Source organism: Hemitrygon akajei, chromosome 16, assembly GCF_048418815.1.
Source record: "Hemitrygon akajei chromosome 16, sHemAka1.3, whole genome shotgun sequence".
Classification (NCBI taxonomy): Eukaryota; Metazoa; Chordata; class Chondrichthyes; order Myliobatiformes; family Dasyatidae; genus Hemitrygon; species Hemitrygon akajei.
The window spans coordinates 62,231,991-62,255,560 of record NC_133139.1 but is presented as its reverse complement, the minus strand read 5'-3'; the positions used below and the strand labels follow the sequence as shown (position 1 = coordinate 62,255,560).

General features: G+C 40.0%; 1 protein-coding gene across 2 annotated transcripts in view; it reads right to left on the bottom strand.

Moving 5' to 3' along the window:
- LOC140740109 (zinc finger SWIM domain-containing protein 5-like) overlaps positions 1-23,570 on the bottom strand; it is a 105,228-nt gene that overhangs the window by 41,318 nt on the left and 40,340 nt on the right. For both annotated transcript variants that reach the window (XM_073069011.1, XM_073069012.1), the window contains exons 3-4: positions 5,626-5,982; positions 1,735-1,883 (exon numbers count right to left, since the gene is read on the bottom strand). In XM_073069011.1, coding sequence (XP_072925112.1) covers positions 1,735-1,883; positions 5,626-5,982 — 506 coding nt within the window. The remainder of the gene's footprint in view (positions 1-1,734; positions 1,884-5,625; positions 5,983-23,570) is intronic.

The following is a 23,570-nucleotide window of genomic DNA, read 5'->3' as shown; positions in this document are numbered from 1 at the left end:
TGATAGGTGAAACCAGATGAGGGAGAAGGTGGGTGAATGGCAGGGGTTGGTTTGAAATGAGAAGCTGGGAGAAGATCAGCTCCTTCAGCCCTTACCTTTTGTTCTATTAGGTGAGACAGTGGACTATGGAAGATAGGGAAGGAGGGGCATCAGAGGGAGGTGATGGGGGAACCAAAAATAAGGAATGGAAAAAGGTAAAGGAGAGAGATATTACTGGAAATTGGAGTAATTGACATTCATGTCATTAGGTTGGAGTCAACCCAGATGGAATAGGAGCTTGCTCCTCCAACCCGAGTATGGCCTCCTTGTGGCAGTAGAGAAGGCCATGGACAGGTGTACCAGAATGGGAGTGGAAAGTTTTCACCTACACTGGCCATCTTGTACTCCTCCCCCTTTTGACACCAACTTATTCAGAATTCTTTCCCCTTGATGTTGCCTGGTAAGCAATTAACCATTTGCTATTAAATCAACAGATTGCACAGGGATAAATTAAAAGATAGTCTTTTAATCCCCCCTTATCCGCGGGTTCTGTATGCGCAGATTTAACCAACCGCGGATCGGGAAAACCCGGAAGTTCTCTGTCCAGCACTCGTTGTTTGAACGTGAACAGACTTTTTTCTTGTCATTATTCCGTAAACAATAGAGTATAACAACTATTTACATAGCATTTACATTGTATTAGGTATCATAAGCAATCTAGAGATGATTTTAAAGTACAGGCAGTCCCCGGGTTATGAACGAGTTCTGTTCCTGAGTTGGTCTTTAAGTCGGATTTGAAGTCGGAACAGGTACATCTGGTATTATTTAGTGTCAGTTAGTCAGTCATTTGTCTTAGTATATAGTATATATTTTACCTTTCTATGCATATAAAACACTTAAGAAACGTATGTACTTCAATAATTAAACCACTGTGTTGCTTAGAAATAATTGTAGCTTTGATAGGGGCAGGGCCTTTCACATGCTCCATTAAAATTGTTCTGATCGTTGACCGACTGTATGCAGCACCCTTACAAACCTAATGTAAAAGCTGATAAATCCAATTAAGAGCCCTATTGGTTGAATAAGCTGATGTTAGGAAGAGTTTCAGAGAGAAGAATCCCACTCAAATTCCTAATGAAGACACCATGTTGATGATCTGCACTGGCTGGATTAGTCTGAGGGCTTGTCATTCATTGCCTATTATCAAAAATGCTAAATGATCACAGTGAAGACCCTAGAGGCTTGTAAATGCATGAGGGACTATGCAGAGTATGATGCCTTCATAAACAAATGAAGGGGCAAAATAATTGCAAATGAAAACAAATGAATTACAAAATAAATAAAACAAAATAGCCTAGTGGAATAACATTAATGCAAATTAGAAAATCAAAATATAGCCTTTTATATTCCAGCCAACACTACAAAAGCACCACCAGAACTATTTCCTTATCTTCTAAACATTCCAAACTATTCCCATTTCTGAGAAATGGCTAGGGCAAGGCCAGGAACAAAGCTGTACATACAATGAGACTTATCAATACTGAAATGGAAGTGATACCACAGATCTGGACACAACAAATGGCTTGGAAGCATTGTGGGGCTGGAACACGGGGTGGGGGGGGGCAGTGAACTATACTACTAAGCAAAACTAATTATATCTCCCTACAGATACAGTCATGAGCTGTTGAAGTCAAAATATTCATCAAGTTCTGTTCTTCCACAACTGAAGGATAAGTATTTGGTAAAAGTTCTTACCTTAGCAAACATGGAATGGAGTTGCTTGCTAGCTCCATAGTAACCACTGATTGATAACAGCACTTTCACCTGCTCCTGTACCTGCTCTTCATCAAGATGCCAGCAGTTTTCATCGTCTATGCTTGCACCTGCTGTGGGATCAGGAGCACCTGAAATTCAAAGAACGAACTTCAGATACTTTATTTGGGATTCTTTTGGGGGGTGGGGGGGGGGGGGGGGAGAGAGAGAGATACCAAACACAGGTGGAATTCATGGGGCAGAAAGAGTACTATACAGGGATAATAAGACTTGTATCAATTATTTTACATCAATTCAAGCTGGCAGTGAACCACACTTCTCTTCAGAGCAAAGTTAGGCCATGCAACTGCACTATAATCCAAGGTGCTGCAGAAGAAACCTGCTACTAATATGAACTATTACATTGCTTGACCCAGCACCCATAATGAATTGTAAGGCTGAGGCTAGAATTATGGCTTTGAGCTCCTTTTCCAAGGGCTGCAGGCCAAAATGAAAATTGATAACCCAACTCAGTGCCAGTTTTGCAAAAATAATTAACATGGGGTTCATATTCATTGCTAATGAATGCAAAATACAAGATTAATTAGGACTTGGGGAATTTTTATAATGAAGCAAATTTGTTTAAAGATTTTGTACATCTGTGTAACAAATGCTGTTTCCACCTCGTGCTTCAATCGAGTGCTCCCAAAGTTCTTACAAGTCTTACCTGCAAGAGAACTTTTGCAGCTTCTAGCAAATAAAAGATCAAATAGTTTAAGTTTAAGAGAGACTTTGAAACTCACCTATAGCCCAGGTTGAAGAGTAAAATTGTCGTAAACAGTGTTTATGCTTCCCTATATTCTTTCAATAATCAAAGTCATTTGAAGAGTGTCAAGTACAGAGCAATAAGTCTCGGAGCTGGAGAGCTGCCCATGTGTGTGCGCGTGTGGCTTTACTGCTGTTTTGTTGCTTGTGTTCTGTATTATTCTGCCAACCATTATGGGCAAATTAAGTTAGTGCCAGAATGTGTTGCAACACTTGCAAAAATCTTTAGGTGTGTTGGTTGTTAACACAAACGGCGCATTTCATTTTATGTAAATCTGAATTTGAAATAAGTAGAAATGGTAAGTTGTGGCAATGTAATAGATCACTGCACTTTTAACCCAAAGAGAAAACTAAGACCACAACTGTCACTCCCAATAATTATTCAGTACTTCATTAGAGCATGCATAGTAGAATATGGTTAACAACCAAAACTACTAAAGATGCCTTCTACAATGGAGTACATCTCTGCTCCATGTGCACACACTGCAATAACAAAATGGTTATTTGAAATTGACCCAGTACAAAACAGAAAAAAATTAATATCAGTACAATCCAAGGCTTGGAAAGCTGATTGGCAGTACCAAGCAACATGTATATAAATTAAAATAGCTTTTTTAAAAAAAAAATTTGAAATAGTGGCCCTAGAAAATATTTTGACGACATGTATAATGACGGAGTCATTACCAACCCCCAACCACTGCAACCACCTGCCCTCTAGAAATAAAATCATTACATCTACCCTGCATCAGAATCACTTGTTTCACTCTTTAGTCAGTAACATTTATTATACTTTGACTATCAAGCTCCTTAACTTCACTCACTTCAACACTGAACTGATTCCACAACGTATGGGCAAACTTTAAAGGACTCTACAATTCTTGTTCTCAGTATTAGTTATTGGTTTTTGTACTATTTATACATTTGCAAAATTTGTCTTCTTTTGCACATTGTTTCCTCATCAGTCTTTCTGCTTCACTGTATCATTCTATGGTATTCTTTTGTTCTACTGTAAATGCCGCAAGAAAATGAATCTCAGGGAAGTATACAGTGACATTTATGTACTTTGATAATAAGCTTACTTTGAACTATGAAGTTAGGAAGTTCACTAACCAAAGGGTCAAAGCTACACCAACATGAAATGGCGAAGGGTCTGAACATTTGTACTCAGATGATTATCACTGGCCTTCACAATTTCAGGAATCACTCTCATTTAAAATTTGAGTAACAAAATAGTTACAAAGAGTGTCCTTTGGTAGAAGATTCCACAGAACTATAACTGGTCTTGTACCTCTGTACTAGAAAGGCCAGCTGAATAGACTCAATCTCACTCCATTCAGCAAGCTTCAGCACAAAACTTAGGAGTGAATCATGTTTTGCTCAGAAGCTGCCTTAAAGGCAACCAAAGCATTTTAAACAGTATTTTCTGGTCAGCAGTCTGTGGAATTCATTGCTACTGCTGGAAGTGAAGGACAAGTCATTGGGTATATTTAAACTTCTCAAGGGTGTCAAAAGTTGTGAAAGTAGGAGAATGAGGTTGATAGAGTTAATAATCAGCCATGGAATGGAAAAGTAAACTTGATCAGCCGAATGGCCTAATTCTGCTCTGTCTTATGGTGTATGACAAGATATTGGCAATAAAATGGAGTGAACCATTTTCAATTCTGTGATCAACAGTCTGCACATCTCATTATTTGTAAGTGGTCATCAATATACTTTTGCATAAAAAATTGAAACCTTTTCAGTATCATTTTCTCTTTCAGACTAACTGAAGATTTAGCTAGCAGATCTTGGTCAAAGGATGACTGCATGGAAAGTAGTTTGCTATGTAATGCTCCTCCTTTATTAAGGAATAGTTTGCACGCAGTAGGCAGCTTCGCTGAGTTAATCAAACAAAAAAGGACATTCTACACAAACAAATCCAGGCTGACTTGTCCTGCTAGTGAAAGCCAAGTCACCAGGAAGACATTAAACTGGTCCTGGTGACTTAAAAGGTGGGTGTTAAAGTCTGATGGGAACACTCAAAAAAAGATTTCCAGGTACCTCCTATATCTAAAGTGACCACTGATGCACGTTTGTGGTTTTCTGTGACTGTAGCCCATCCACTTGAAGGTTTGACATGTTGTGCATTCAGAGATACTCTTCTGCACACCACTGTTATAATGTGTGGCTATTTGAGTTACTGTCTCCTTGTCAGCTTGAAACAGTCTGCCCATTCTCATTTGAACCCCTCATTAAAAAGACATTTCACAAACAAAACTGGAGCTCAATGGATTTGTTTTTACTGTTCACACCATTCTCTGTAAACTCTAGTAAATGTGTGTGAAAATCCCAGAAGATCAGCAGTTTCTGAGATACTCAAACCACCCTGTCTGGCACCAAAGTCACTTGGATCACATTTCTCCTCCATTTTGAAGTTTGTTCTGACCAACAACTGAACCACGTGACCATGTCAGAAAGTTTTGTGCATTTTATGCAGTCCTGGGTAGGTCTGTAGTCTAGTGTAGTTGTTTTTTTCCCCTCTGTTGTTGGTGTTTTTTGTTGGTTTTTTTTTAAATACGCAGTTCAGTCATGTAACACCATGGTCCTGAAAAACGTTGTCTCATTTTTACTATGTACTGTACATAGCAGTTATGGTCGAAATGACAATAAAAGTGACTTGACTTTTACACACTTTTGCTGCCTCATGATTGCCTGGTTAGACGTTTGTTTTAACGATGTACAAGTGTATCTAATAAAGTGGCCACTGAGTGTACCCGATCTCACTCAATTACAGACATGAAACAAGAAAAATAAAGCCAGTCTTCCCCACTCTAAAATTAAAGCCCTCATCTGGAAGAGTGGAGACTGACTTAGAAACACCTGGAAAGAACAAAAAGCAGGAAGCTACATAGAATGACAAGGAGCTACTGTGAAACACAAGCAAGAGGTTTAACAGCCAAGGGTAATCAAATTGCGGAGTTTTTTTTTTAAAAAGAGAGAACAGAATTATACAAGTTCTGAAATGTAAATATAGAACTAGTATAGGGTTAAATGATAAAACGAACATCCACAAAATACCAAGATTCTTACCATGAACTTGATTAATTTCAGAACATGAAGATAGAATTTCGTCGGCTAGTTTCTGAGCGGTGGGAAGAACCTCCGTGTGATGGGCTGTGATAAGATACTGCACAAATTTCTGTAGTTGATCCCGATTCATTTGCGATAAAGTTTCAGAAATGGGGAGGCGCAATTCCACCTGCTGAGCTTTCCGGATACGGTAGAGGGAGAGTGCCACTACATGGCCACAGTAGAAGATGTCCTTGTTACCACACCCACATGTCACAGAGGTAATTTTACAACGGTCAAAGCTGATGGCAACTTTGTATATTTTCTCAGGCTCACCCTGGCTGGCCAGTTCTGTCACAGTTCCACTCAAATGAAACCCTGCAAGAAAACCAGACATTTGATAGACTTCAAATCAAGTTGAAATGCAAGTTTATTGTCATTCAATAATATACATGCATACCAAATGAAACAACATTCCTCTAGTCAAAGGTGCACAACACAGTATATATAACTTGCACACAAAACAATTTATTTGTGGTAATATTACTTCATAATAAGGTGTGATTACATCACAAGTTGAAAAGTGAACACTACTGACTATTAACTGTTATACTGCACCAACTTCTTTCCATATGTAGCGTCTCAAGATCTGAAACTGAGGTCAGCAACTGGGGTACAGAGGAAGCAAAAATCCTGATCATTATCCAACAACAACTTCAGTAAATGCACATGCAAATAAGATACAAGAATCTTGGCTAGATCGTCATGTCTCCCTGGCCGCTTGTAGTCAAACAGTCTGCCAAGCACATAGATGAAGTGAGGTTTGGGCTTGTATCCAGACAAGTCCAATGAGAAAGTCCCCCTTCTTTCACAACTTGGAGAAAAGATTCTGGAGTAATCTCATGAGAACATAGTATGAAAAAGTGTCCACAGTTTGGGCATTTTGTCACTTTTATAATAGTTCCATTTTAATTTAGATTCTGGGTGACCAGCATTCAAGAGCAGGGCCACATTGCATGGTGTTCCCTGGTTCCAAAAGACTTGGGCACAAAGTAGAGTTTGAAAAAACCCTGAAGCCATGCCAGGAGGACAAGACTGGTATCATAAATTCAGGGAGTCTCAGACACTGGTTTCCCAGAATCAGAATTTAAAAGCTGCCAATGCAACGAATTAAAGAACAGCATAGACACAAAACTGAAAGTTTTCTGGCTGGGCTAAACCAGACCTCAAAATCCTCAAAAGCTAACAACCCAAAATCTCAATGTACACCAGAATGGTTAAAAAAGTAAACATTGTTTAAAAGGGGTTTCAGTTCAGGTCCACCTTCCTGGAATGTTAATTTACTCACAGTAGACAAAGCTATGAATGATATTTTTTTTTGTTTGGGTACCCATTGTGTTGCATCAAATAACTCAATTACACAGGCCAGCAAAGTGGATTTAATATTAAAACCATGCAGCAGCAAGTTACAAGTAAATTACTGAGCTGGGATCCACTAGGATTTAGAAATCCAGAGTGTAAATGAAGCTTGGTTCAGTAACCAGCAAGAATTAAAAATAGAAATTTCAAAATGGGTTGGTTTGCTTCAGCTTAGTTTGAAATGACTCCCAGATACAGTTGAAAAACACAACCACAAGCAATACTCAACCCAATCTCAGAATTAGGTATATACATTCAAGTGAAATGCCACTAGACTTGTTCCAAGCTTAATAAAATCTCGTTATTAATAGAATCTTAGCAACTTTTAATTTTTTTTTAAAAAGAGGGTGACAAAACAATAACTCACATGAAGATTTTTTCTAGAAACATTCTTATAAAATGGACTAAAACATTTGTCAACATCAATCCTAACATTCACCATTGTCTTGGTAAGTAAACTAGGTGGTATTACAATTGATGGCCAAATGCAGTCCAGTTATCAAGTGTTAAGAACAGCCTTAAAAATAAGAATGTTAATGATGAAACTGCATTCCCTGTAAATCACAATAGTAGCTTGTTCCAAGAGCAAGGAAAGAAAGAGTAAAGTCACATTCACAAATGCCTTCCTTGTTGAGGTGGTAATTGATGATGTCAGCTGCCGAGCTCACAGTACCATATCGCACCTCCATCAGCCTAATTCCCCAGGAGGAACAGACCCATCCCCAGGCTCTGCTGGAAGCTCATTTTTCCTTAATTAGTTTTAATAAATGAATAGATGGCAGACAGATGACACTGGTCTTTAGTTTACTGGACGTCTATTGAGTTGCACAGACTGCGGTGGAGAGGAGGAAGAGGCAGGAATTACACTACCCCTGGGGAGCAATCAATCAGCTGTCTCAGTCTGTCCAAAGGCAAAAAGGTACAATGCAATATTCTATCCCCTCTGCAGTTGCCAGCATACTGAATTATAGATAAACATGTGCAACTCTGCCTACATACAAATTGAGCTATTACATTTCAACACAACACTAACTTTACGTATATTTTTGGAAAATAAACAAAGTCATCAATTGTGGCTTTTGTCTTTCACTGCGATACAGAGAAACAAGCCTTCAGCTTTTAAAAAAAATATATGGCATGTTCCTTGGTCTCAGCTGTTCCAATCAAATTCATAAAGGAGGTCAAAACTCCTGTTACTTTGCACAGTTGTCTGCAACAATGGATTACTATGGAAATTCAAATTAACACCTGACCAATTGTTCTCCTTCAATCAACAACTCATTGTTCAAGGGATTTCTTATCATGTGAATTTAGGCACAGAGTACACATACCACCATCTCATCTCTCACACATTGCACTGTGAATTTCACTCCTGCTCAAAGTCAGTCATACAACATGGAAACTGGACCTACAGCTCAAAATGCCCAGAAGTTTACTACCCAGCTACTCCTAGTTATCAGTGTTTGTCTCGTCTAAATGTTTCCTACTCAAGTATCATCCAATGTCATTTAAGTGTTAAATGTAAACAGCTCTTGTAGCAGTTCATCCAATTACGGAGTATAGGGGTAAGGGGCAGGGTGTATACCCCTCAACAAGGGTATGTAAATATGAAATAACAGAGTGCCACCTGGGTGGCTAAAAGTGTGGAAATGTAAAGACCGTAATGAAAACATTTGTAAAGGATTGAGAGTCATTGAATGGTTTATTGTACATAATTTTATTTTTGAATAAAGTATATTTTATTTAATAAAAAATTCATTCCACTTACCTGCCAGCCTATATGAAAACTTGCCCCTTGACAATCCCTTTAAATCTTGCCCCTCTCTCCTTAAACCTCAGAGCCCTACAGATTTAGACTCCCCTATCGTGGGGAAAAAGACTGACACCCATCTTATCTATGCTCCTCTAATTTTATCTACTTCTACAAAGTCACCCCTCAGCATCCAAATTCTAGATTATTCAAAGAAAAGTCCCAGCTTTCCAGCCTCTCATAATTCAAACCCTCTTATCCCAGCTACATTCCTTTGTACCTTTTCCAGCTTGGGAACGTTCTTCCTATGGCGAGGCACAGAATGCTCCCAATGTTGTCTCACCAACATCTTGTACAGATACAGGCAAAGTCCCAACTCTTGTATTCATTGGCCAACTGTTGAAGGCAAATATGCCAAAAGGCTTCACTAGCCTGTCAACTACAGTCTCCACTTTAAGGGAATTATGTACTTGTACACGTCTCTTCGACAACACTCCAAGACTCTTATTCATTTATGTCCTGTCTGGTTAAGCTTCAAAAAGCAACATTCTGCACTTGTCCACCTTAAATCCATTTGTCATTTCATGGCCTATTTTCCTACTTGATCTAGATTCTGTTGTAGTCCAATTGTCCATTCCACTGACTTTGGTGCCATCCACGAGCTTACGAACCATGCTAATACATTCTTATCACAACTGTAGTGGCATAGAAGCATAGAGCTTGGTATAACGCTATTACATCGCCAGCAACCCAAGTTCAATTCCGCCACAGTCTGTTAGAAGCTTGTGAGTTCTCCGTGATCATGTGCTTCCTCTAGCTGATCCATTTTCCAAAGACGTATGGGTTAGTGGGCTAATTGGTCACATGGGTATTATTAGGTGGCATGGCCTTATCGGACCTGAAGGGCCTGTTGCTGTGCTATGCCTCTAAATACAATATATAGGAACACAGTGGGCCCAGTGCTGATCTTTGCAGCACACCACTGGTCACAGGTCTTCAATCTGACCTGGATGCCACATGATCTAACCTTTCAGTTCAGCTTTCTCTTCCTCAGAGTGCCAACAAAAAACTTTGGTGGAAGTTTACACCAAACTAAGAACATGTAGCTCCACTTTACCCATACATCACCCTCTTGTGTAAGGACTTTCAAATAGGTTATGCTGAACTTGCTGACAACACAGCAAAGGATTGGACTGTGCTGAGGGCATTTATCCCAGAGGGAACTACAGTTCATCTTTTCTTTGCGGTGTTGAAGTCTGTGATACACTGCAGTTCATGTGTGGCTGCCTCCAACCATCTGTCACTGGACTTGAGCCCTTGTCAGCATCTAACCCTCAAATCAAAATCTGGTTTAATATCTCTGACATATGTTGTGAAATGTGTTGTTTCACAGCAGTAATACAGTGTAAGAAAGAAATGTATATTAAATTAGTGCAGAAATAGTGAGGTAGTATAAATTGGGTATTTACCCTGTGGCACAGTTTCAGCTAGAGTAAATAGTCATCTGAATGAGTTACTGACCTTCATACATTAGTATTAGTACTTCATGAAGTACATTTAGCTAAATGTTCTTTTATCTCACCAATTGTAAACAGTTTTACAATGCCTCAGTTTACTTGCAATTATTTTAACAAGACTTAATCTAAACAATTAGATTTTTAAAAATAAATACTGTTCTCCCTTGGGCAACTTCCACCACCCTCCAAAAGGCAGCCTGAAAAAAATTACCTGCAAACTGTTCCCTTGGCTTACAAACTTATCACTATAACAATGAAATTTAATAACTGAAATGAAGTTCAATGTAGGCAAGGACAGGGAAGGAGTTTGCTTGCACAATGAGAATAACAGAGTAACAAGTTGGTTCAATTAATGTTAGCCAAAATACTGGGAGAACTCCTGTTTCGGGAGACCACTCAAACTTATGAAGGATCTGTCTGATGAAGGGTCTCAGCCCAAAATATTGACATTTATTCCTTTCCACAGATGCTGCCTGATCTGTGAGTTCCTCCAGTACTGTATGCATGCTGCTCTGGATTTCCAGCATCTGCAGAATATCTTGTTTACTCAAATATAAAAGAAGCCAACTCTGTTTAATAATTCTTCCATCCAATTGTGTAGTTCACCCTTGATACTGAGTACCAGTCTGGATTCTGTGCTTAAGTCTCTGGAGTGGGCCTTAAACCCATGACCTTCCAACTCAAGGAGGTTAAAGAACTTACTCAGCCAAGAGCAGAATTCAGAATCAACACCAAGTTGAAAAAGTGCTAAGGAATGAGGTGATGAAGTGAGAGCACTTTAGTGTAAACATTTCCAGTCAACATTCTAAGTATTTGAACTTACACAAATTTGCCCTGCTGCAGAATAAAGATTAAATTTGAACTTCAGCTAGATTTTTTTTGCAATTAAGAGTTAAATGTCAACTATTTTATTTGGTTCTTGAGTTTATGAGTTTAAAAATGCTACACAATGGCTTTGGCCTTTTCCAATATGCATGTCTTCTTCAAAGACTTATCTCCTCAAACACAGCTGTTTAGAATTGGTGTAGTATAGGGACATGTACAAGGATTTTGTTGTGGTGTGTTGATCAAGGCGTGACATGCAAAAACATTCAACAATTAAAGAACAAAAAATTAAGTTGGAGGTAAAAGAATTGATTAAAATGTGCATATATACTACACACACAATGCCTGCATGTATTTACAAAATAAACAGCATTATAAAAAGTGCTGAACAGTACAATAGAAACTCAGTTAATTTATTGAGAGCATGGTGACTGTTCACAGCTGAAGCGAAAGCTAGTTGGGGGTGGAGGTGGGTGGGATAAGTGGGGAAAGTCAAACAGATCAGAAACGAAGATTGCAAATTTAAAAAGGAGCATTTCGTACATTTAAAATACATCTACTGCTGAATCAAGTCACCTTAAGACAACGAAGTTCAATATTTTCAGGGGGAGTAAAAGTTAAATGTATAGTATTTGGTTTTCTGCTCTGGCAAGTGTGTACAAGCAAGGTACGGGTCCCCCCACTTTACAAATGTCCGTTTTACACCACTTCGCTTTTACAAAAGACCTACATTAGTAACCTGTTTTCGCATTACAAAGAGGATTTTTGCTTTTACAAAATTTTCCCCCATATAAATTAATGGTTCTTCACTTTACGCCATTTCGGCTTAAGAGAAGTTTCATAGGAATGCTCTGCCTTTGTAAAGGGGGGGGGGGGGACCTGTACATTTATGCTGTCAGCATGTGCACACAAGGAGGCCTGGTGAAACAGTGGCATCATGTGGAAATACAGTAGGTATGAACAGACAAAAGTTTTCAAATCAGTTGTGTACTGACATTATTCTGCATCCAACATCAAGCCTAATGCCTGGGAATAATATTTTTTTAGGAAATGGTCACTGAGCAGAGATGGATAAATAACTAACTCCTGAAACCATTATCGTTCAACCAATTTCTGGCAAGTTCAGAAACTGCCTCTGCAGCCCACCATTTCAGTTCACTTGCTAATTTGCAATATTGATCCAGGGCTATGTTTAAGGCATGAGTCTGAACGATTCAGGTTCAAATGTAAACAGTAGGCTGCATTTCCAAAACCAAACAGACAAATCAACACAAGATAAATGGGCACAAAGGGCTTGTACATATACAAGAAACTTATGGGGCATTACATAGAATGAAGCCTCAAAGGCACCCACGGCTTCAGGCAGATGCCTGTTGAGTCCATCCATGCTTGCTCCCATGTCAAATTAGAACTGAAGGCAGTAATGAGCTAAAGTAGCATCCCAGCTTATAAACATGTAAACATTTGTCAAGAGTACCATAAAACTCAAGAAGGAGTGAAGAAAATTTTGACAAATGGGCTTAAATGCATCCCTAGCCCACGAGCTTTTATTCTTGGACAACTCGCCTAGTGTTGTCAGGGCAGCAGGAGCCAATTGCAAAGTGAAACATCCAGTGTTGACTTTGTTCATTCCTCTGTCTCACCAATTCATTAGTGGCAGCTAATAGTTCCAATTACCTTCCTAAACAGCCCCACCTTGACAATCTACAGACAGACAGACATACTTTATCGATCACGAGGGAAATTGAGTTTCGTTACAGTCACACCAAGAATAGTGTAGAAATATAGCAATATAAAGCCATAAATAATTAAATAATAAGTACATTATTCCAAGTGGAAATAAGTCCAGGACCAGTCTATTGGCTCAGGGTGTCTGACACTCCAAAGGAGGAGTTGTAAAGTTTGATGACCACAGGCTGGAATGACTTCTTATGATGCTCAGTGTTGCATCTCGGTGGAATGAGTCTCTGGCTGAATGTACTCCTGTACCTAACCAGTACATTATGGAGTGGATGGGAGTCATTGTCCAAGATGGCATGCAACTTGGACAGCATCCTCTTTTCAGACACCACCATCAGAGAGTCCAGTTCCACCCCCACAACATCACTGGCCTTACGAATGAATTTGTTGATTCTGTTGGTGTCTGCTACCCTCAGCCTGCTGCCCCAGCACCAAACAGCAAACATGATAGCGCGGGCCACCACAGACTCATAGAACATCCTCAGCATCGTCCAGCAGATGTTAAATGACCTCAGTCTCCTCAGGAAGTAGAGACGGCTCTGACCCTTCTTATAGACAGCCTCAGTGTTCTTTGACCAGTCCAGTTTATTGTCAATTCGTATCCCCAGGTATTTGTAATCCTCCACCATGTCTACACTGACCCCTTGGATGGAAACAGGGGTCACCGGTGCCTTAGCCCTCCTCAGGTCCACCACCAGCTCCTTAGTCTTTTTCACATCAAGCTGCAGATGATTCTGCTCACACCATGTGACAAAGTTTCCCACCATAGCCCTGTACTCTGTCTCATCTCTCTTGCTGATGCATCCAACTATGACAGAGTCATCAGAAAACTTCTGAAGATGGCAAGACTCTGTGCAGTAGTTGAAGTCCGAGGTGTAGATGGTGAAGAGAAAGGAAGACAATCTAGGCCTTCAAAGGAACTTAAATACACCTTTTCAACAAATGTAGTCATTTGCCTTTGTTAAATAATCAGTACTGTGAAAAAAGGGTCTAGATACATAAAGATCTTTAGAAAGATTATCTTTACTAGTTACATGTACATCAAAAAAGTGAAATAAGAAATCATTTGTGTCAAATCAATCAGCAGGGTTTGTGTTGGGGCAGCCCACAAGCACCGCCATGCTTCCAGCACCAACATACGATGGGTGATTGATTAGATCATGGCCTAAGGTAGAAGGAGTCAATTTTAGAAAACCTAGCACATTTACTTTCAATATAGTCCCCATCCTACATTAACACACTTAGTCCAGCATATGGATCCTTCTTTGTGGGAAGTCGGCGTCCTGGACTTCCAGAAGTGGTCCACAGCAGGGGTGATTGACAAGTTTGTGGCCTAAGGTAGGAGATGAGTTATTAACTTCAAACTTTCTGCATGATCACTGATTATGTAACAATGCATGCAATGAGAGCTGTAACAAGAACTCATCACACAGTATTTAGGAGCTAGGATACTTAGGAGTGCAGATGCTCTTCTCTAACCACTCAATTCAGTAAGATGGACAATACCGACCAGAAAAAGCAGCTTTAATATCAAAAGTGAAACCTAAATGTAAAAAAAAGAACATCCAAAGCTCTAATTTTAGGAGATAACTTGTTATATAGGAAGGACAAGATCAAATGATCAATTTAACACTCCATTCCACACTTCTTTAGAAGGGGAAAAGGCATCAACTCATGGACAGTTAAGCTCATCGTCTATCAAAGTTCACAATTCAAACATTACATATAAAATCACAAAGAAGAGATTCTGCAGATGCTGGAAATCCAGAGTAAAACATACAAAATGCTGGAGGACCTCAGCAGGTCAGGCAGCATCTATGAGGGGAAAGATGTCTGGTGTCGAGACCTTTCATCTGGACTGGAAAGGAAGGGGGAAGAAGGGGAAAATGCTGTCCTGATGAAGGGTCTTGGCCTGAATCGTCGACTCTTTATCGTCGACCTGCCATGCCAAATTCTTCCATGATTTTTAATTTAAAGTTTAGTTTAATCATTAACCACACATGAATATTCATGAACACAGCAAACAAAACAGCATTATTCCAGGGCCAAAGTGCAAAGCACAGTACCAACAGGAATACACGGTGTTATTTTGTGTTATACTTCACATCTACTTGAAGATATCTGGTTTAAATTAGACACTGTCAGTGCGATGTCACTTCAGTGATCCTGCAAATCTATCCAGCACCCTTCCCAATCACAAACGAGAGAAAACCTGTGTATGGAATGCTGGAAATCCAAGCAACACACACCAAATTCTGGAGGAACTCAGTAGGTTAGGCAGCATCTATGGAAATGAGTAAACAATCAATGTTTTAGGTCCAAACCTTTCATCAGGACTGCCATTGGCCAATGGAGCTCATGATGCTGAGTGAACAGCACAATGCCAAACATTTATCAGTAGGAACCCTGTAGTCACAAATGCTACAGCACTGTAGAACGGGATAAGTTAGACCATCCCCAATGCATGTCCTTGCATGCAGACACATTCTCGAAGGAGCCCAAAATTCCAAATTGCTCCCCCAGGAGCCGTAACAGCCTTTAGAACAAAAAGGCATGCCACTGTTGCGAGCCATATGAAATGACATCCTTTTCTCTCTAGAGAAAAGCAGTTTTCTACCAGGGCTGGGATTTGTTTGTCAGGATTTAGTGGAGCTCAACGCCTCAGCATGTACTGGTAGCTTAATCAATCAAATTACTGAGAAACTTTACAACACTGACAGAAGGGTGGAATGGCACACACACGACCCAACCTTATCTGGGGAAAAGGACCATTCAAAATTTGGCATCTCAAAATTAAATGCCAAATCACGATGATAAACACAAACAGAACATCACATTTAATATGTGCAGATGTTAAAAGGATCAAAATTAAAACAAATACATTTCTTACTAGGGAGGAAAATCTTGAACAGATCAGCCATTAAAGATCTTTTCTAAAAAATATTGGATTATTTCTAAGAAACAAGGATATGATTGGAAAAGAGGTAGGATGTACAGTGGCATGCAAAGTTTGGGCACCCCTGGTCAAAATTTCTGTTAATAGCTAAGGAGTAAAAGATGACCTGATTTCCAAAAGGCATAAAGTTAAAGATGACACATTTCTTTCATATTTAACCAAGATTACTTTTTTATTTCCATCTTTTACAATTTCAAAATAACAAAAAAGGGCCTCAAGCAAAAGTTTGGACACCCTGCATGGTCAGTAGTTAGTAACACCCCCTTTGGCAAGCATCACAGCTTGTAAATGCTTTCTGTAGCCAGCTAAGAGTCTTTCAATTCTTGTTTGGGGGGATTTTCGCCCATTCTTTCTTGCAAAAGGCTTCTAGTTCTGCGAGATTCTTGGGCAGTCTTGCAGTTCTTTTGGAAAGTTTTCTTGGTCTTCCAGACCTCAATTTGACCTCCACCGTTCCTGTCAACTGCCATTTCTTAATTAAATTACGAACTGAGAAAACGGCTACCTGAAAATGCTTTGCTATCTTCTTATAGCCTTTTCCTGCTTTGTGGGCATCATTTATTTTAATTTTCAGAGTGCTAGGCAGCTGCTAAGAGGAGCCCATGGCTGCTGATATTTGGGACAAGGTTTGAGGAGTCAGAGTATTTATAAAGCTTTGAAATTTGCATCATCTGGCCTTTCTTAATGATGACTGTGAACAAGCCATAGCCCTAACAAGCTAATTAAGGTCTGAAACATTGGTAAAAGTTATCTGAGAGCTCAAATCTCTTGGGGTGCCCAAACTTTTGCATGGTGCTCCTTTACTTCCTCCCCACTCTAAAATTGTACAAAACAAAAATAATACACTAATCTTGCTTAAAATGTTGAAACGTATGTTTCATCTTTAACTTTATGACTTTTGGAGATCACTTCATCTTCTACTCAATTAACTATTCACGGTAACAGAAGTAAACTTTTGCATGCCACTGTATATTGTATACATTTCTCTGACATTAAATGAAAACAAAGTACAGTCACAGGGCTCAACACTATTATATTCAACCAGATTCCTGTATAAGAGATATTGAACTGAGGCAGGATTTTCATTATCTCAGAACTATTAAAATGGTAGTAATATTTGTTACACATTTACTCAAATTACAAATAGCATATTTCTTAAAGTTACATAAGCTTAAAGGTTATCTGCATTCTACTGACTTTTAAACAGATTTGATTGCTCTAAACACCATTACTTAAGATTTTACCCAAAGATGGCAAGTAACTGAAAGAAAGGCCTGAAGACCACCATCTTAATACAAGCCTTTATGCCAGTCTGCTCATGCTTCGGGATATTGGAGCATAGGGGTTTGGGGAATATCATGAAGCACAAACACTAAAGATAACCAAGCTCCATGTACATTTAAACCTTCACAGCTCCATACAAAGTGAGAAGATGTATTTCTTTTCAAGGTTGGGGGTAGGGGAAACAAATCAAATTATTCTGCTGCGGTGGTTGCTCAGGTGAGGCATGAACTCATTTCATCTCTTATACCAGTCATTTAATGGGTGCAAGCAACTGGAGCATCACATTTCAATTAAACTCTTGATTGCTTTAGTGTTTTCTTCAATTTCCAATAAAAGGTCATTCTTTAACTAGCATACATTGCCAAGATCATCAACATACATCCCTACTCACTGCCCAAGAACCTGGTCGGGTAAAAGAAGTGCACAGTAAAGGCAAGGGATCAGAGGGGTCACAGATACAACGTTGCTCTGTTGAGCAGTCAATCTCAGTCAAGGTGCCAAAGGAGGAAAGAAAGCAAGGATGGCAGTGATGCCAGGCAAAGTCTTCACTAGATTGTTTATAAATTATCTCTAAATCTGATGAGTTCAAGTGGAATAATTAGCCAGTTTAAAAATGAGTAAATGGGTAGAGAAATTAAGATAGCTCCATATTTGCAAGCAGTTTTGGGCCCCATATCTACAGATGGATGTGCCTGTGGAGAGAAGGTCTGAGAGGGTCCAGAAGGTGTTTTGGGGAGAATGATCCCAGGGATGAAAGTGTTAATGCGTTTGATGGCTCTGGGGCCCATACTCGTTGGAATGTTAAAGGATTGGGGGGAGGGGAAGAAAGAGGATCTCATTGAAAACCGTCGAATATCCGAAAGGCCTAGATAGAGTGGTCGTGGAGCTGATATTTCCTACAGTTGGGGAGTCTAGGGCCAGAGGGTACAGCCTCAGAATAAAAGGTTGTCCCTTTGAAACAGGAAAGAGGAGAAATTTCTTTAGCCAGAGGATGGTGAATCTGTAGAATTATTGCCAGATAGCTATGGAGACCAAGTCACTGGGTGTATCTAAAGTAGAGATCGACAAGTTTTGATTCAGAAGCAAGTTAAGATTATGGGAAGAAGGCAGGAGAATGGGGTTGAAAGTGAATAATAAATTAGCCAAGGTTAAATAGCAGAGCAGTTCGAGAGGCTGAATGGCCTAATTCTGATCTTACTATACTCATATTGTTCAGAGATAGAAGTTTAAATAAAAGAGCAAAAGAAAAGCAGATATCAGGGCATCACAAGTGAGAATCGGGCCTATTATATAACAAACTTCAGAAGGGAAATGGGAAGCAGCAAACAAAAGCGGCACTTTGCATCAATATTCACAGATCAAGATGCTGAAGGGCAAGGAAAGGAAGATGCACTTAAGAATTTTAGATTATCTATAAACTGATAAGCAAAATTCTTCCTCTGTTGTACTTAGTACAGAGAGAACTAGGGGAGGAAATTTTCATTGGTTAGTCCCTTCCAAAAACCTACAGATTCAGGGCCAGGACCAGAGGTCTGCAAAAGTGCTATTTCTAAAAAAAAACGTACAGATAATTTCACCAAATATGGACCAATGAATTTAATTCCTGTGACAATAAGTTTTAGACACAGTGATCAGAAACTGAGTTCACCATGAGGAGAGGAAAGCTAGTGATAAACACTAGAGATTCTGCAGATGCTGGAAATCCAGAGTAACACACAAAATGCTGTAGAAAGACAGTGGGTCAGGCAGCACCTCTGGAGAGGAATAAACAGTTGACACTTTGGGCCAAGACTCTTCATCAGGACTTAGAAAGCTAGTGATCAGTTTTTTGTCACATGTACATTGAAACATACGGTGAAATGTATTGTTTTACGCCAATGACCAACGCAGTTCCAGGACGTAGCATGCTCGCAACTCAGTAACCCTAACATCTTTTGCCTGTGGGAGGAAAACCAGAATACCCAACAGAACCCATGTGGTTAGGGTGAAGAAAGTACTAACTTTTGACAGACAGCAGCAGGAATCAAAACCCTGGTCACTGGCCTTGAAGTAATTGCGCTAACCACTGTGCTACCATGCCGTCCTCAACCGTGGGCTTGAAATAAACAAGTCATAACTAAGAGGTACTTTTGATGAAAGAGCAGGACCAGTTGTTAAAAGAAACAGTTGGTGTTATAAAATATGACCTTTCAAAAGGCTCTTAAATAAACTGCCAGAATAATTGAAGGCCAAGGAATAAAGAAGGGCTGTGGCAGCACAGCTAGAATATTGCCAAAGTAAACAGTGCAGCAGTGAATGTTTAATGCAACCAGAGGAAGATGCATATATTAAGTACAGGAATACTGGACCACTGACTTTATTAAAATACGTATGGGTTGGACTTGAGTGCACTCAGCACAATTTCAAAATTTATATCAATTCAAAACAGAGGTAGAAGGCCAAGGATGGTAATAGGCTTCAACAAAACTGATAGATAACATAGTGGGTAGAATTATAACAGATGAAATTTAACACTGAGAAATATTCAGTGTTTTATTTTTGGTATGTATAATCTGAAGGGCATAATTCTAAATGTGGTACAAAAACAGATCTGGGAATAAACATGTCTGGCAGGGGAGGCTGAGAAAGATTAACAAAAGCACAGCAAACCCTAGAGCCTCTATTAGACACACCATGAAAGATGTGAAAGTTTTGAGGTAGAGAAGAAATTAGCAAAATGATTTCAGGAAAAGCCTAAAAGTACATACCACCAAGCTCAAGAACTGCTTCTGTCCCATTGAATGGTACCTATTACAATAAGATGAACTCTTGACCTCAGTCTACCTCATTATGACCTTGCAGGTGACTGAACTTTCTTTGAAACACTATTCTGCATCCTGTTATTGTTTTCCCTCGTATAGAAACTGCATAGGAATTCAGGCAGTATCTCTGTAGGGTAGTGGTCACCAACCTTTTTTAAGCCCAAGATCCCCTACCTCAATGTTAGTGAAAGGCAAAATCAACCCCAGATCGATTAGTTACACGCATGCGTACTGGGGCAGAAAAGACCAGAAGTAGAAATAATGTATAAACACCCGGGGTATCCACCCTTTTTTGCACCGCGGACTGGTTTAATATTGACAATATTCTGGCGGACCAGCCGGCGGGGGGGGGGGGGGGGGGGGGGGGGGTAAACACGACAGGAATACAACAATACTCGAAGCAGGTTCCTTATGTCCAGTCTATTCCGTAATTTCGTTTTCGCGGCTCTCAGCACTTAGCTTCTGTCCCGTGCTGCTCACATTTTTTCCGCTGAAAAAAACTCAATGGGTTTATCTTTAAGTGCAGGGTGCTTGGACTCAAGGTGCCGAAGCAGTTTTGAGGGCTTCATTGCCAGAAATCTAGCCTCCCACCCACCCGTCACCAGACGCCTTGGCCAGGTGCAGCTGGTCGTGGGTGGGGTGAGAGGACAGGGTAAGGGTCTGAGGTTCCCGTACCAGTGCCGCGGCAGACGCATTCCAGAGAGAGCAACCCAGCGAGGAGTGTGACAGGGCGCATGCCTTCTCCCCTTGTAGGATCTATCGGCCGACAACTGTTTGTTTCAGTCGATCGCAGCGAGGTAGCTGCTCTATTACTTATGAAACCCTGAGCCCAAATTAGGTCGTCTGCGAATATTTTAGCACCGGGTTCCCCACGAATATTCGGTGTGCTAAACAGGTTTAGAGGCGGCGGTCATCTGTCCGCGCTCCAGGCCAGTAGCAACGGGCACTTCTCGCCAGCCACGCGAGGCCAACCAGTGATCCCTGGCGCAAGGGTATCACTGCATTTAGGTGACTGATGACCTCGTGTGGGTTCAAGTTCAACAGTGGGCATGGCAGGGAATAAGGAAAGGTGCAGCTGACTCAGGTGCTACAGGGGGAGCTACACGCATGCGCACTGGGCAGAAAGAATGGAACTAAAACCCTGCAACCCGGAAACAATTTCTCAACAATATTTGTGTATTTATTTTTCTTCCTTTTTTCGGGTTCTACTGGGAAAGTCTCAAAGATCGACGGGTTGGCGACCACTAATGTAGGAGAATAAACACTTGATGTTCTGGGTGAAGGGTCTCATGCAGAAATATTGACTGTTTATTCTTCTCCATTAATGCTGTCCGACCTAATAAAGTGATGTAAAACAATTTGCATGTTATTCCATAGCAATCATTTCAATTCAGTACACTACGAGGCAGATTGAGTCCAAAGGTCCATCTTATTGTAAAATCAATTTTACTTTTACGTATGTAGACATGAGAGGTTGATTTTGTCCTTAGAACCCAAAAGATTGGAAGGAGATTCAAGGTGGTATTTAAAACCATAAAGGGCAAAAGCAAAACATTGAAGAAACTGTTCCCATTAGTAAAGTTGTCAAGATTTAAGAGGATGAAGATGATTGGCAGTAGGGCAGTGATAAGTCAATGGGTTAAGACCACAATACATAGAAGCAGAGGCTATTTGACCCATCGAGTCTGCTCTGCCATTCCATCATGGCTGATTTATCATCCCTCTGAACCCCAATCCCCTGCTTTCATCCTGCAACCTTTCGACACCCTGACTAATCAAGAAACCTTCAACCTCTGCTTTAAATATACCCAATGACTTGGCATCCAGACCCATCTATAACAATGAATTCCACAGATTCATCACCCTCTGGCTAAAGAAATTCCTCTTCATCTCTGTTCTAAAAGGATACCCTTCTATTCTGAAGCTGTGCCCTCTGGTCCTAGACTCTACCATTATAAGAAACTTCCTTTCTACATCCATTTGGATTCAATAGGTTACAATGAAATTGCCCCCACTCTCAACCATTCTTCTAAACTGCAGTGAACTTAGAAGAATGAGGAGGGAATCTCATGGTAACCTTTTGAATCAAATGATCTCAGCATTACATCCTTGCTTTTATATTCTAGTTCTCTCAAAATGAATGCTAACATTGCACTTACCTTCCTTACCACCACCTCAATCTGTAACTTAATCTTTAGGGAATTCTACACAAAGACTCCCAAGTCCCTTTGCACCTCTGAGTTTTGAATTTTCTCTCCACTTAGAAAATAATCTATGCCTTTACTCCTTCTACCAAAGTGTATATCCATGTACTATATGTCATCTGCCACTTCTTTACCCATTCTCTCAATTTGTCCTAAGTCCTTCTGCAGAATCCTGCTTCCTCAACACTATCTGCCCTCCACTCATCTCAAATTGCCTGCAAACAAAACCATTCAAATCACTGACACATAATGTGGAAAGAAGCGTTCGTAACACAGACTCTGTGTAGCACCACTAAGTCACTGACAGCAAACAAAGAGGCCCCCTTTATTCCCACTCACTCTCTCCTGCAAGTCAACCAGTCTTCTATCCATGCTTATATCTTTCCTGTAATACTATGGGCTCTTAACTTGTAAAGCAGCAGTATGCAGTACCTTGTCAAATACCTTCTGAAAATTCAAGCAAACAATATCCACTGACTTTGTCTACTCTGCTTGTTATTTCCTCAAAGAATCCCAACAGATTTGTCGGGCAAGATTTCAAGGAAATCACTCTGACTTTGGCCTACTTTACCATGCTCCTCCAGATACCCCAAAACCTCATCCTTAACAATAGACTCCAAGGTCTTCCCAACCACTGAAGTCAGGATAATTGGCCTACAACTTCCTTCCTTCTGCCTCCTTCCCTTCTAAAAAAAAGTGGAGTGACATTTGCAATTTTATACTCCTCTGAAACCATTCCAGAATCTAGAGATCCTTGAAAGATCATTAATGCCTCCACAATCCAGATCTGGAACACTGCCAGGGTAGTGAAGAATCCAAAAATATTTTCTCACCATTATCTTATATTTTGGAAACCATGAGCTATATAACATGGAAAGGATCCTGACCTGTAAAATTAAATTGTTTTCCCTCACCTCTCAGGCAGTTCCTTACACTTCCAAGATCAAATTAATAGCTTCTATTAAGCTTCTATTGTTCAGCTCTCAAATGCATCACACTTTGATACGGCAACTGCTCTGCCAATTTTCACACCAAAAAAAAACGCCAACGTTGTGAGCAAAACTCACATTGCAGAAAATAGACATCCCTCCATGGACTGTCCAAACATTGCTGGTTGACAAAGCTGCCATTTTAATCAAAGATCGACCCACCCCAATTGTTCTTTCCACCTCTTCCTAGTCGTGCAGAAGATTAAAGCCTGAACCCATCAGGGTCAAAGACATTTTATTCCTGCTTTTGTTAAGACTACTAAACAGCCCCCTAATACAATATGACCTTACTCCTTATTGTCAGCCTACAATGCACTCTAACTGTAACACTACTCTGCTTTTTTCCTTTGTACTACTACTGATAAACTGAATGACAGTATGCAAGTTTCTCATTGTACTTCGGTACATGTGACAATGATAAACCAACATACCAAGAGAAAAAACAGCTCAAGATGATCAGTGCAAAAGAAACTTTTTCAACCAA